This window comes from Macrobrachium rosenbergii, chromosome 53 (assembly GCF_040412425.1).
Source record: "Macrobrachium rosenbergii isolate ZJJX-2024 chromosome 53, ASM4041242v1, whole genome shotgun sequence".
NCBI classification, from domain to species: Eukaryota; Metazoa; Arthropoda; class Malacostraca; order Decapoda; family Palaemonidae; genus Macrobrachium; species Macrobrachium rosenbergii.
This window is the reverse complement of record NC_089793.1, coordinates 6,502,824-6,517,823: the sequence shown is the minus strand read 5'-3', so window position 1 is coordinate 6,517,823 and position 15,000 is coordinate 6,502,824. Positions and strand designations below refer to the sequence as shown.

The 15,000-nt window shown below is 37.6% G+C and overlaps 1 protein-coding gene across 3 annotated transcripts in view; it reads left to right on the top strand.

Moving 5' to 3' along the window:
* LOC136834240 (uncharacterized) overlaps positions 1-15,000 on the top strand; it is a 205,292-nt gene that overhangs the window by 105,036 nt on the left and 85,256 nt on the right. Inside the window, exons 2-3 of one of the 3 annotated variants that reach the window (XM_067096581.1) lie at positions 2,127-3,112; positions 9,525-9,677. In XM_067096581.1, the coding sequence (XP_066952682.1) occupies positions 2,920-3,112; positions 9,525-9,677 (346 nt within the window). In that variant the 5' untranslated portion in view covers positions 2,127-2,919. The remainder of the gene's footprint in view (positions 1-2,126; positions 3,113-9,524; positions 9,678-15,000) is intronic. The other 2 variants (XM_067096582.1, XM_067096583.1) reach the window with 2 other exon arrangements.

Here is a 15,000-nt window from a genome sequence, read left to right as displayed (position 1 = left end):
AGAGAGAGAGAGAGAGAGAGAGAGAGAGAGAGAGAGAGAGAGAGAGAGAGAGAGAGAGAGACCGTCTAAAGAGTTTGGCTGGTCGATATTGCAACTTTCAATAAGTATGTTTTTATTTTCTTCGTCAGTCAGACTATCAGATGTCTCTTTTCAGCTTGGAGAGAGAGAGAGAGAGAGAGAGAGAGAGAGAGATAACTTCATTGTTCAAAAACATATATTCCATAGCCCTGAGATTAAAGTTGAATCAGAGCTGGGATAAGAGACGAGATCATTGGATAACAGAATCGATATCAGAGTCAGTCTTTTTCCAGCGAAAGGAAAGGTAATTGGAGAGGAGGAGGGGGGCTTGGGCTTTGTGGGATGGGCTGGGATGGGATGGGATGGGACGGGATGGGATGGGATGGGGCGGGATGGGATGCACACGCTTAGAGGTCAGTCTGGAAAAGAGACGCAAGGTTACAGTAATGAAGGGGCGAGAGAACAGAGCAGTTTGTATTTGCCTGACCTCTCTCTCTCTCTCTCTCTCTCTCTCTCTCTCTCTCTCTCTCTCTCTCTCTCTCATTTACATTACCTGCCCTTCCAGTTCATACGGAGAGTAAAAGCATATTTGCTTGGTTGTCACCAGAGAGCGTTTTGTTTTCCCGATGTTTACCTTAGCTACAAGATTGTTTGATCTTGCGCGCGCGCTCATGCACACACACACACACACACACACACACACACACACACACATATATATATATATATATATATATATATATATATATATATATATATATATATATATATATATATATATATATATATATATATATATATATATATATATATATATATATATACACACACGACAGTATGAAAGTCATGTTAGCATTTCTAAATTTAAAAACAGAAATTCTTAAGTAATGAACACTGACATTTAAAAAAAAATATATTAATAGAATATATTATTCTGCTGACATTTTTACGGGTTGTTGCAAATATCGAATCATATTCCCTTCATATTTCTGCCAGGCGATGTAATAATAGTAATCAATAATGATATTATTGTTATTATTATTATTATTTTATTATAATTATTATTATTATATATTAAGCGACTGTTTTTAGTTACGATCCAGCGCCGACAGATGGCACTCCCAGATGCCTCTTATGAATTATGTCGTTAAAGAAATGGAACTTTAATTAAAGAATGGAAGAAACGCAGAAGAAAACAATCTAACTCTGATAAAAAGAAAAATAAAAAAGCACGGCTGAATTCAATTATGATTCTGCGTCCACAGGTGGCGCCTGTAGCTGCCTGTTAAAAATTCGCTCATCAAAGGAATTGAATTTCCATTGACGAATTAGACGAATATCGCAGGTGGGACGTCCAGGTGTCATTTATATCTCATTAAAAGGATTGCATTTTCACTAATGAATTAGGAAAACGCCACAGATGGCACGTCCAGATGCCGCCTGTTAATTTTGCCTTTATGATTTCCAGCAAGATGTTTTTGAAGTCAGTGATCTCAGACCGTTAATGTAATCTTGTTCATTTTCGCTTTTGGCAGATTTTAATCTGTTTTTTGTGCAACTTTCTTAATAGTTTTAAGTGGTACATTATTTTTTTTCCTGGTAGACTCTGTGCTGGCTTTTGATGCGTGCAATTTATTTGTTTTGTTTTACGAATTTGTAAAACGTCCTTAATTATTTTTCCTTCTAAATTTGTTTTATTTTTTTCGATCGAAATTATTTTTTTTAATCGTACTTTTATTCATTTTATTATGCATGTTCTCTTTGCTTTGATATACCGAATTGCTTTTAGGAGTTAGGTCTGCCTTTTTTTTATCACTAATTGTTTTCTTCGTATTTATCGACTTGTTTGTGGTTTTATTTATACTTTTAGCTTTCATCTTATGTGTTTTCTTTGTCTATCTGGTTTTGGCTAAATTATGCTTCTGTTTTTTCATTGTACATTTTTTGTGCTTGTTTTTCCTACTTAAATTTTTAAAGATTTAAATAAGTTTATTTTTTTTGCGCTTTTTTTTAAATCAGTTTATTTCTTCTTAATTTACATAATATTATTCCAGTTTGCATTGAGAGTCAATTAAAATTTAATTAAGATTTTTCTTTTTTTTTTACAGGCTGCACAGCATCCCAGAGGATCATCATCACCATCTCCAAGATCCTGATCTTCAAGGATGCGTTGGAAAGGTCCCGGTAGGAAGTCAGTGACAAAACTGGTGACCAAATCGACCAAATCATCCCTAGCCACATCATCTGCGATCACATCTTCGGCACTCACATCTCCTGTGGTCACATCTTCCCCCGCATCTCTGACCTTAGACAGCAATAATAACTGGATCGAAGTGCCTTTGCCAGCGAGCGCCGTAAAAACCCAACCAGCTCCCGGTCGTCCGGACAAGATGGCACCCTGAGAGACAAATCAGTCGCCTGCGAGATCTCATCTATGTCTGTTCGCATCTCTATGATTCCCGTTTTCCACGATGATAGTCACGGCGATACCCAGGATCGGAGGAGGGTGAAACAGACAGACCGTCATTGTTTGTGTTTTGTTTTTTTATGGCAGTGGACCCTTTGGTGAAGCCGTGTGGTGGTTCGACTGTGAAATTTTCTGTTCTTGAGACGCCAGGTTGATATAAACCGGTCGTGTTGAAGTGCGTTTGGTGTGAATATTATTATTTTGTTTCTGTTCTGTTATAGATGTTGGTGGTCTGAGAGAGCCCATTGTTTATAGTCTTCTCCTTGAGAAGTCATACCTTCCGGACACTATAGGAGGAGAAGGAGGAGGAGAGAAAGAGGTAGAGGAAGACCTTGGAAGAGAGAAAGAGCTGGAGGAGGAGGGTGTAGGAGGAGGAGGTGAAAGGTGTGAGAGGAAAAGCCCTTGGTGACACCCAATTATGAGTAAGGGGAAAGATGGAAGGCCTTGATAAACGTTCGCCAACCATCGCCATGGGGCCCCGAGGCAAAGACTCCAGGGGGGAAAGAGTGGTCTCGCGGCGCCCTCCGAGTCACCACGTCGTCGGCGTCGCCGTCGGGAGCTTGTCTGCCCTGGCGGTGTCTCTGGTGTTCCTGCTCTTCGTCAGCCACGCCGGGGCCTGCAGATCAGGTCTGTGGATTTCATTGTTTATGGTTTTTTTTTTATATATGTTATCTGTATGTTTGTGTGCTTTGTGTATGTAGGCTATGTACAGCATATCTTGGCGTGACTTGTATTTAGATGTATTTAGACTAAATATACACACATTCATACACTCATACACGAGCACGGACGCAGACAAACACGCCCACACACATACTGCGTACGTATGTCTATATACATACATACATACACATATATATATTATATATATGTGTGTACATATATACATATACATACAGTAATATATATACAGTATACATACATACATATATATATACTGTATATATACATATACATAAACATACATACATATATATCATATATATATACACATACAATTTACTCAAATTTGTACATATTATAAGTTCATCTCTGTAAATATATTATTGTATATGTAGTATCAAATTTTTAGAATAGAATTTATTAATTAAAAAGCTTAATTAGAAGCACCATTTAATAATAACCCCTTATATTTCAGTCTTTTCTCTTCATTCTCGATTTCTCAAGGATAAGCTTTCCTTTATTTTAACTTTGAAAGATAAGTGACTTCTACAAAATATCACTTCTTTTTGTTTTATTTATTTTGTATAGAAGTCAAGGTTATATTTGGTTCTTGTATATAGCACTGTATATATGTATAAAATATTATAGATTTTTTTTTTTGTAAAAAGACCTATTTGCTTTATAAGGCTTTTGTAAAGCTCTGAACGTAATGCTTTAAACTAAATTAATAGATAATGGGAATGTATATCCTTCAGTCAGAAAAAGTCACTGAATGTTTGTTATTATTTAAAAAGAGATTTTCTAAAAAAAAAAAATATATAATTCTCGGCCTGTGTTAATTGTACTTTTCTGGACAAGAAGGATATTATTGCCCATTATTAGGAAACTCAGCTCTAGTTCTCGTCATCAATTTATCTTTTCCTTATGAAGACGATTTATTTCGTGTTTCTGTACATCTCCACACTTTTAGAATCTTCGCATATCCTCATTTATTCTACAAAAAAGAAAAAATCCTTCAGATACCCTCATTCATTCCGCCCATTTATACTCATTTGTTCTACAAAAACCTTCCGATACCCGCATTTATTCTGCCCAGTTATATTCATTTATTCTACAAAGATCTTCAGATACCCTTATTTATTCTTCTCAGTTATACTAATTTTTTCTACAAAAATCTTCAGATACCCGCATTTATTCTGCCCAGTTATACTCATTTATTCTACAAAAATCTTCAGATTCCCACATTTTTTCTGCCCAGTTATACTCATTTATTCTACAAAAATCTCCAGATACCCTCATTTATTCTGCCCAATTCAGCGACAACCTGTACCCAAGGTGCCTCCCTTTTCTGGGCACATTATCGGGAATTAATGTCAAGAGCTTCTTGACTGAATGTCACCTCCATATCCTGGTCCTCGTTATGCTCAATAGGCATCACGACCCCACCGACAGCAAGTGGAAATTGTGAACACAAGGGTCAGCCGGATTAATTTCAGCCCATCACTTCGAGACTGTGGGATTCACTTCCTTCCTGTGTATATCTTGATCTGTTTTTAACTAGATCCTTGTTGTGCTGTTATTTTCCATAGGCTTCATTTCAATAAAGAGCATAGCCTCTGTCATCTTTTATTCTGGATTTAAGAGAGAACATGCGTGCTACTCATTTACCAGAGCATCAGTCAGTAAAGAGCATATCCTCTGTCATCTTTTATTCTGGCTCTGAGGGTGAAAGTGCGTGCTACTCATTTACCAGAGCATCAGTTTTACGATTCTGTCGAGGTGCCACGAAGTCACATTGTCCATTATTCGAGGCCTTCTGTTCCTCTACCATCAAACTCTGGACACTTTCCCAGATCATCAAATATCTTATTCAGTCGAGTGTCGAGGTGCTACGAAGTCACATTGTCCATTATCCGAGGCCTTCTGTTCCTCTACCGTCAAACTCTGGACACGTTCCCAGATCATCAAATATCTTATTCAGTCGAAGTGCCTGGCAGACACACCGACCATTAATCGAGGCCACGTGGTCCTCTGTGCCATTAGGCAGTGGAACAGTCACCCTGGATGTTGATTGATTGACTTTATACGTAAATCTGTCAGAGCAATTGCCATGGGCACAGGCTTCATGGCTATGCTGCTAACCAGGATGCTATCACGGAAGTGAAACAGGAAATCATAGTTTTACCTTTTTTTTTTTTCACTTTGTTTTTGGCTGTTCGGTTCGAATACAGGTTTACCTCCTTTATTGTTCTGCTCTGTTCGAAGACAGGTTTTCTCCCATTTTTCTTTCTGTCCTACTCGAAGACAGAGTTCTTCCCTTTTATTCTTTTGTGTTCGAAAAGGTTTTCCCCTTTTCATTCTGTTCTGTTCGCAGACAGATTTTCCACCTTTTTACCTGTTTGAAGATAGGTTTCCCCTTTTATTCTGTTCGAAGGAAGATATTCAGATATTCCCCTTTTAATAAACTGTTCTGAACTATTGATGGGTATTTTCTCGTTACAACCTTTCAGGTATTTTCTCTTGAAGAGCAAAGTATTAGTACACCATCTTTCCTCCCTAAATATCTTGTCGCAACTGACGTGAAAAAATGTTTGATATTTTTGTCCACGATAAAAAACTTCTTCGTTGCTAGCAACAAAGCCAAGCATCTGCAACGAAGAGCATTAAGCTTAAAAAATAAATAAGCTGATAATGGAATGGATTATAAAATTTAGGACAAAGGCCAAGCCCTGCGACCTATGAGGTCGTTCAGCACTGAAACGGAAATTGGGAGTAAAAGGTTTGAAAGGTGAAAAAGGGGGAAGACCTCTTAGTAGTGAAACGATTGTTAGGAGACGGTAGAAAGTAAGATGGGAGGAAGAATATGAATGGAAGTACAGCAACAGGAATGAAAGGGGTTGCAGCTAGGGGCCGAAGGGACGCAGTAACGAACCTTAAGTAATTCCTACAGTGCGCTACGTGGGGTGCACTGACGGCACTACCTCCCTACGAAGTAAGCTGACGATGACGCAACTTCTGCAGTTCCACGGGAACGCCACAGCCATATTTTGATCAGCAAATAACCTCAAACTCTGCCCAGTTCTTTCTGACCTGCCCCATTTCGCAAGAGTTAGGTTTCGGCGCCATTCATTCCTATGTTATTCCCGTTATAATAAATTTCGTTTAATGACGGTCGTAAATGCCGTTTTAATGAAATAATTACACCTGCGCGCCCACGGAAATTGCTACCTGAGATTGCCTTTCTTATGCAAGGGCCTTAATTAATTGCTCGTCTCTCGGGAGAGCTGAATTTCTTTCCTTTATTTAACCTCGGGGGCCGATTAAGTTGTTACCGAGAGAATGCACTGAGAATGGGAGCAGTTTTATTGTATTGTTATTGTTGTTGTTTTTATTGTTGTTGTTGTTCTTATTGCTGTTCTTCTTCTTGTTGACTTGATTTAAATCAACCGGTGAATCGTAAATGCTACTGGCATTTTTTTACCTGTGCCTGTGTGTGTGTGTGTGTGTGTGTATGTTAGCAGGTACCTCAAGAACGGTGAGACGGATCTTGATGGACGTGGGTGAAAACACCCGCTGGGTGATCGTTGTTGTCACACTCAAGGCCAGTCAAGGAAATGCTTAATGTTTCGTTCTTGATATGCAAGTGAAACCAAGAAACAAAGATGGTCTATGTAGATTTACGCAGTTCAAGTGGACTTCCTTCTTTCTGACCCAGTCTTCAGATAGTGCTTATTTAAGTTATCGACTTTTTGAAATTTTAATGAATTGTTTCTTAAAATATGATTGCGACGAGCGGGATTAGCCTTTTAATCGGATATGGTCTAATAGGACATCTGTAAGTAAGAACACACAAGATCTTTTTTCCACTAAAGGAAGGCCATGACACTGGGAAGATGTCTGAGTTGATTGGTAGGCCAGTTTAAGGTCAGGTGTACTGATAGGTCAGTTGAAAGTCAGATGAACTGCTAGGACATTCTGAAGTCAAGTTTGTTGGTTGGTCAGGTGAAACATATTTACTGATAAGTAAGAAGGCCAAATTTGGTTCTAGGTCAGTTGGAAGTCATAATGTACTGTAGGACTGACGGAAGTAAAGTGTACTGATGTGGCAGATGGAAGCCAGGTTTCTTGGTTGGTCAGGTGAGTCAGTTTATTGATAGGTCGACTGAAAGCCACCTTTATTGGTGGGCAGAGGATGGGCATCAAGTTTAACAGCAGGCCAGATGGAAATCTTTATTGGTAGGCCAATAAAGGTCTGTCTTGAATGAGAACATCGGAAAGGTGGTAATGGTATCATGGCTGGTTTTACGGCCTGCCCAAGAGCAATATCCCGTGCTGGCATATGGCCAGCTACATCCACAACAAGGCTGGTCTGAGTGAAGCCTCAGTATAGAGCTGGTGTCTACTCTTCAGGGAATTCCTTGTGATGTCTAAATATCTAGTCTGTGAAATAAACTTCTCCAAACGTGCTTACAGTTTGGCAGAAGCAACAAACAGACTCTCACCCTGGAGGAGAATCGGTTGTGGGGAGACATGAGAGTTTCCCTTTCAATGGTATGGGGTCAAAACCCATCATGAAAGGTATATTTTGTGGCACAGTTGAGTTATACTCAAGTGAGGACACGGTTTTCAGTTGAAGAAAACTAACCTATTGAATACAAGGCAAAGTGTTAAGCAAACTGTACAATTCTGATCAACGTTCCTACTTCCCATTAAAACTATTCAATCTTCACGTTGAGGTGTTCTTGAGGTCAGGCTTATTTGTGAAACATGCATACAGTACACTCATGTATTGGACCCCATGACTGGAAAATTAACCTCTTTTCAGTCAAGGTGTTCATTCCATGAATCAGAACCTCTACGCTATAATCTTTTTTTGCCACGAAAGGAAGTGAATTAAGCTCTTGGCATTTATTCAAACCAACGCACTAAAGATGCCTGAACACAATACAAGAAGAAATCTTAGCTCCCCAAAGACTGTGGGATGTTGGGATGACCAAAAGGCTGCTGCTTGTTTGTGCACTCCACAAGCTCATCAACTACAAACACTGCCAATCAACATATCTATATTCATACAACAAACCTACCACTGTCAAGAAGACTGGAACAGTACACCATGAGAAAGGAATTACCATTTTTAAAATTTCTAATAAGACCCATTATATTTCCAGCATCCAGGAATTTCTAATCCGTCAAGTTGTGGAATTACTTCTTGATCGATGTAATAAAACCAAATCTGAGTTTTTTATGGTCTAACGAAACCAGTAATATTTCCGGCAGAGGAATTGATAAGCCTTCAGCTTATGGAATTACTGTTATTAATTAATCTGATGAGCTCCATATTTTCAGCAACGAAGGCCTTTGCAACTCCTCCCTGGAAGATTACATCTTAAAGATTCCAGTGACACCCACGATACTTCCAGCATTCAAAGATTTTGGAAAGCCCAGAACCAAAGGAATAGATTTGTAACAAAAGCAATTTTTCCAAAAGTTAGGGGTGGGAAGGGGTCTTTTAAACCCCGAACTAAAAAAAAGAAAGGTATTCTTCCAGGGAATCTAATGAGACCAATGATAATTCCAGCAACGAAGACCCTTGTAACCCCTTCAGAAAATACTACTACTTGAAGATTCCAGTGACACCCACGATACTTCCAGCATCCAGGGATTCTGGAAACGCCAGACCCAAAGGAACAGATTTTTAATAAAAGCAACATTTCCAGAGGTTAGAGATGGGAAGGGGGCTTTCAACCCCCGACCTATAAAAGTATTCTTCCAGGGAATCTAATAAGACCAATGATATTTCCCGCAACGAAGGCCTTTGTAGATACTTCCAGCGTCCAGGGATTTTGGAAACCCCAGAAGCAATGAAATTGTTCTTTAATTAATCTGATAGAAGCAGTATTTCCAGAAGTTAGGGGGAAGGGGCTTTTAACCCCTTACCTCAAAAAAAAAAGAGTACTCTTCCAGGAAATCTAATAAGATCAATGATATTTCTAGCAACGAAGGCCTTTGTAGATACTTCCGGCATCTAGGGATTTTGGAAACAGAAGTAATGAAATTGTTCTTTAATGAATCTAATAGAAGCAATATTTCCAGAAGTTAGGGGGAAGGGGGCTTTTAACCCCTTACCTCAAAAGAAAAAAAGAGTACTCTTCCAGTGAATCTAATAAGACCAATGATATTTCCAGCAACGAAGGCCTTTGTAGATACTTCCAGCGTCCAGGGATTTTGGAAACCCTAGAAGCAATGGAATTGTTCTTTAATGAATCTAATAGAAGCAATATTTCCAGGAGTTAGGGGGAAGGGGACTTTTAACCCCTTGCCTCAAAAAAAAAGAGTACTCTTCCAGGGAATCTAATAAGACCAATGATATTTCCAGCAGCCAGGGGGTTGATGGGCGGACCTCTGGAACCTCTACTGCATTTCTACCTACCTCCACCACCACCACCACCACCACCACCACCTCCCCCATTCACTCCTCCCGTCTACCCCCCTGTCGTTCTGAGAGTCAACAGCTGCGCGCTAGGCTCAGGTGAGGCTTCGTCTTGACCATGTGTGTGTGCCCTGTCTGTCTGTCTGTCTGTCTGTCCTGTCACTGTCCTGTCTGTCCGTCCGTCCGTTTTCTGTCTTCGTGTGCATCTTAAGGCATCGACAGGGGTGTGTAATATGGTTAGTGGTGATACACAGGAGCGGAGCTGAACTGTTGTGGTGGTGCTCGTTGTTTGTCATAGTGCTACTCACTAGATGTTTGCATTTGTGCATGTTTGTTTGTTGATTTCCCTTCTTTAGGGATTTTATTGTTTTTTTTTTTTTCTTTACCAGGAATCCTGTTTGTGTTGGCACTGCACTAACCCAACCGGGGTCTTTGTTTGTGTGTGTGTGTGTTTTGCATGCATCACCCGCACAAGATAACTATTGTCGATGTAATCGTAGATACCCAACACACAGGTACAAATCACTTGACATATTGCACTTGATGGATTGTCGCGCATGCGCACATCCGTCCACGTAAGCATTGATGGCTTCAACATCCTGGTTTACCTGTTTACGTTCTCGCCGGGTGTCAGCTGTCGCCATTCATATGCATGGACTGGAAGACACACACACAGGTTCCTTCTTGTCACATTCCCTGCCGTGTGAAAATGTCCACCGTTGCACCTGTACAGATTTCATTAGCTTCTAAAATATTAATTCTGTACAGACTTTATCTTCTAAAATGTTAATAAATTCAGACCGGGACACCTGATCGCATGCATCCAAGGGAGCTGGATATAAACAGGTTACAAACACCAACAGATTTTGCATGTTTCTGCTCCAGAAGGTGGTAGAGCATTTCCCTGGAAATCATTCGTGGACCATACTCGTTTTGTCCTGAACACGTGGCTTTTTAGATGTACATGATGAGGCTGACTTTGGGAGGGAGAGGTTCATGGTCTTAGGGAACTGTGAACATTGCCACACCTCTCCGAGGAATTTCGTACGCATGGAATCGAGTTTCACGTTTTCAGTCGTGTTCTGCACCATTCCAGATTGTTAGCGCCACGCTAAGGGGCCACTAACAATCATTTTCTATCCCAATTGCGTTTTCCCGTCCAAATTGGTTGGTTGTGCCCTGGTATATTACTTAAAAAAAAAATTCCTCGAGAGCAGGCCACCAACCCCCCATTTCAATTTGTTTGTGTTACCGAATTCAGATCTTTTTTTCTGTTTTTCAAAATTTATGTCAAGTTTCCCCCATTTCAGATTGCCAATGTCACGTCAGAGACCGGTGGCAATGAGCTAATTTCATCTTCAAGTGTTGTGATTATAGATTGTTTATTGATAGTGTATCCGTTCTCACTCCATATATATATATATATATATATATATATATATATATATATATATATATATATATATATATATATATATTATGTATATATACACATACATACAGTATGTATGTGTAATAATTATATACATACATTATAATGTGTTTCTCTCGCAAGAATGACTAACCTTGACCTTTACTCCATTACTCATATTTCCTCATTTCAAATGGTTAGTTTTGTCAGAATGATGTCAAGAACCAATGATATTGTCTCATTTCAAATCAAAATTGTATCACGTCACCTCATTTCAACCGTCAGTGTTACTCTGTGAATCATGAACGTCTCCCGTTAGTCATGTCACATTTACTTGTTTAGTGACCAGTGGTAATTGCTTGTTGTTTGCCATTAAAGTCACGTCTTATTTCACTTGGTTAATGACCAGTTGTAACTCTTTGACAATAAAGTCATGTCTTATTGCGCTTGGTTAGTGACCAGCTGTAATTATTTGCCATGAAAGTCACGTCTTCTTTCACTTGGTTAGTGGCCAGTTGTAATTGTTTACCATGAAAGTCACGTCTTCTTTCACTTGATTAGTGACCAGCTGTAATTATTCGCCATGAAAGTCACGTCTTCTTTCACTTGGTTAGTGACCAGCTGTAATTGTTCGCCATGAAAGTCACGTCTTCTTTCACTTGGTTAGTGACCAGTTGTAATTGTTTACCATGAAAGTCACGTTTTCTTTCACTTGGTTAGTGATCAGCTGTAATTGTTTGCCATGAAAGTCACGTCTTATTTCATTTGGTTAGTGACCAATTGTAATTGTTTGCCATGAAAGTCACGTCTTATTTAACTTGGTTAGTGAGCAATTGTAAATTGTTCCATTAAAGTCACTTTGTCTCATTTCACTGGTCAGTTGACCAGTTTGCCGTTAAAGTAATGGCTCCTCAATGCAACTGGTCAGCATGACGTTGATGACCAGACAAGATTATGATCGTTCCTCGTTCCAAAAAGAAAGTTTCTCATTTCAAAATTATTAGTGGCATGGTAAAGACCAAGATAGCTTTGCATGAATCATTGGGGCTAGTGACCTTTCTCTTCACGTAATTATATTAGTGTAGGCAGCACTTTTCCCTGCTTCTTAAATGATAGATGGGAGAGCTTATTATACGGGATATCTTAAAGTTAAAACTAGTTTAGTGTTTTAGGTACATTAGAATTAATTTGCATGTCATGTTTGTTGTAACTCAATAATTTTGTCTTGTGTAAAATATGCATTGTACAGTGAATTAATTGGTGGTATTTAACTACATTGTAAAATTAATTAACTGTTGTTAATGTGCTTTTAACTTTGTGTATACAATGTATTTCTTGTATATATAAGCAATCATGGTTAGATATTAATGTAAGAATTTTATTACAGATTACAAGAAAAAGTGTTTTTAGTGTAGAAAATTCTTTTATTTGCTATGTGTTTTATCTGCATAGTCAAAAACTGTTGTTGCTGGAAGGGAAAAGGTAAGTGAATTATAATAGTTTAAGTTATTTGTACAAAACATTAATGCATTTGGAAAGGTTATGGTAAAAAACTGTTTTATACATATTTTTAATCTTGTAATCACTAGTATTGTATATATGACTAACATTTGCTTTAAAGAGTACTGACGCTACGAAAATCAAGTTGCTTTTTTTTGTTTATTTATTTTTTGTTGATAACACTTTTATATATATATATATATATATATATATATATATATATATATATATATATATATATAAATATTGATGTTCCTGTTGTTAGATATATTATTATTGATACTTACTAATAATAAGTTTATTGGCATTATCAAGGTATTTTTAAAACTACGATAAACAGAGTTTTCATGAATGTGCTTAATATTATTATTATTATTATTATTATTATTATTATTATTATTATTATTATTATTATTATTATTATTATTATTATTTCAACTTATCGTAGTACATTTTGACAGAAAAACAGTAGTTTTCACTTCATTATTATTATTATTATTATTATTATTATTATTATTATTATTATTATTTTATTATTATTATTGTTTGTATTAGGACTTGTATTCGTGATATTTTCTCTGAAAGAGATTTTCCTCTTTTCGTAAAGGTGGCCCGACCTATAACTACGAATTATATGGTTCATCAAGAGGTTTTTTCCTGGGTATTTTATTGCACGAGGTTATTCCAATTCAAAGGTTACAGTACTGCGCCGTTCAGTCTCTTATGCGGAAATGAAAGAAAATGAGTAGGTAAGTGTTAATGAAAGAAAATGGGTCTCTAAGTGGTATGAAAGAAAATGGGTGTGTCATTGTTAATGAAAGAAAACAGTTTTGTAAGTGGTTGCCCAGTGACGTATAGAGCGTGAGCCGTAGACGAATGAAAGTATTGCGTTTCTTTAGGGCTTATTTGCATTACTGAAAATTGAAATCTATTGTAAGAGAGTCACTGAGTATTTCTAACAACAATATCTTGGTATTTACGACATGATTTTTTTTTTTACTTCAGTTAAATCCCCTGATAAAAGTGATAATTACGCCATAGATGAAAAGTAAATTTAAGTGAGATACTTTACAATGATAACATTCACTGATAATGATACAATAACTGGCATTTTTCAGCGGAATGGAATACGTAGGTACTTAAAAGAAATCAACAACTGGCTTCTTTGTGTTACATTGAAGTTCGTACAAAAAACGAAATATCTGCAGAAAATTCAAAATCAAGAAACTTAATTATTAGATGTATTCAGTTTATAAAAGCAATTTCATCCATATGTATACGATATAAATGAGTAGAGGGTAATACGACAGCCCTCAAATAATTTCAATTTAGCAGTGCAATTTTTCTGACAGTGCGATCCAGGCAGTCTGTGCGTTTGGTAGGTTAATCGTTCTCGGAATGACCTGTCATTATAATATAAAAAAAAATCGTGTCACTGGAAATGTCGTTGTGGTATAGACAAAAGATTTTTTCTTGTTTTTTAATTTTTAAATTTTTTTCGTAGGTTTCTGTGCCATCATGACTTCCCTGTCAATCACTGCTTTAATCACTACCTTTATAGCAGTTTGACGACCTTGACTCTCTCTCTCTCTCTCTCTCTCTCTCTCTCTCTCTCTCTATATATATATATATATATATATATATATATATACATATACACATACACACACACACATACAATACAATGTGCCTCGTGCCCTTTGTATTAACCAATCTTCTAGAACAATAAAGAATAAAGTAGAAAAAAAAAATACAAAGAAAGAAGAAAAATCGGAGAATATATTTTTTGTTCCTAAGCAGTGGTAATTGTCTCCCAAATGATCTCATTTACAACGCGCGTCGCAAGGTCCCTCAGGCGGATCTACTGGTGACTTGACAGTTAAAAAAGGACATCGCTACCCGCCTTGAGGGAGTGTCATGTAATAGTACGCAGATGATGCGAGTCAAAAATATCCACTTGGTCGGATCTTCCAAGCGATCTGTAGACGCATGCATGCGAGCGTATGCTGTCACAGACAGACAGACAGACAGACAGACAGACAGCCAGACAGACAGACAGACAGACGTATATCATACTCCAAAGCTCAGACAAGTTTGTCACGACAACTTAAGACGAAATACAAATGGATTTTTACCAGTAGTTTCAAACGGTTTGTTTTATCAGTTATTTTCCGTCGTTTTCCTTATTCCTAATTATAGTTTCTTGTGATACAGAAGTCTGGGTATTCTTATTAGTCATCTTTATGACTACAGTGGCTCTCTGCATAATGACTACGCTTAAATCTAGTTTGTCTAATTTTTCATTCGCCGAAAGTTTACTTAATAAACGGAAGGTCCAATCTCAGGCTTGATAAAAGCAAATGATCATCATATGGCGATTATTATTTCTGTCACCATATTCTTGAGGAGTGGTCAGTACCTGACGTGAGATCAGTCTTCTGCAAATATTTATTAAGTGTGAGTAATATCCGGTATACGTCATGACCAGGAAAAATAATTGTTTGATGTGGG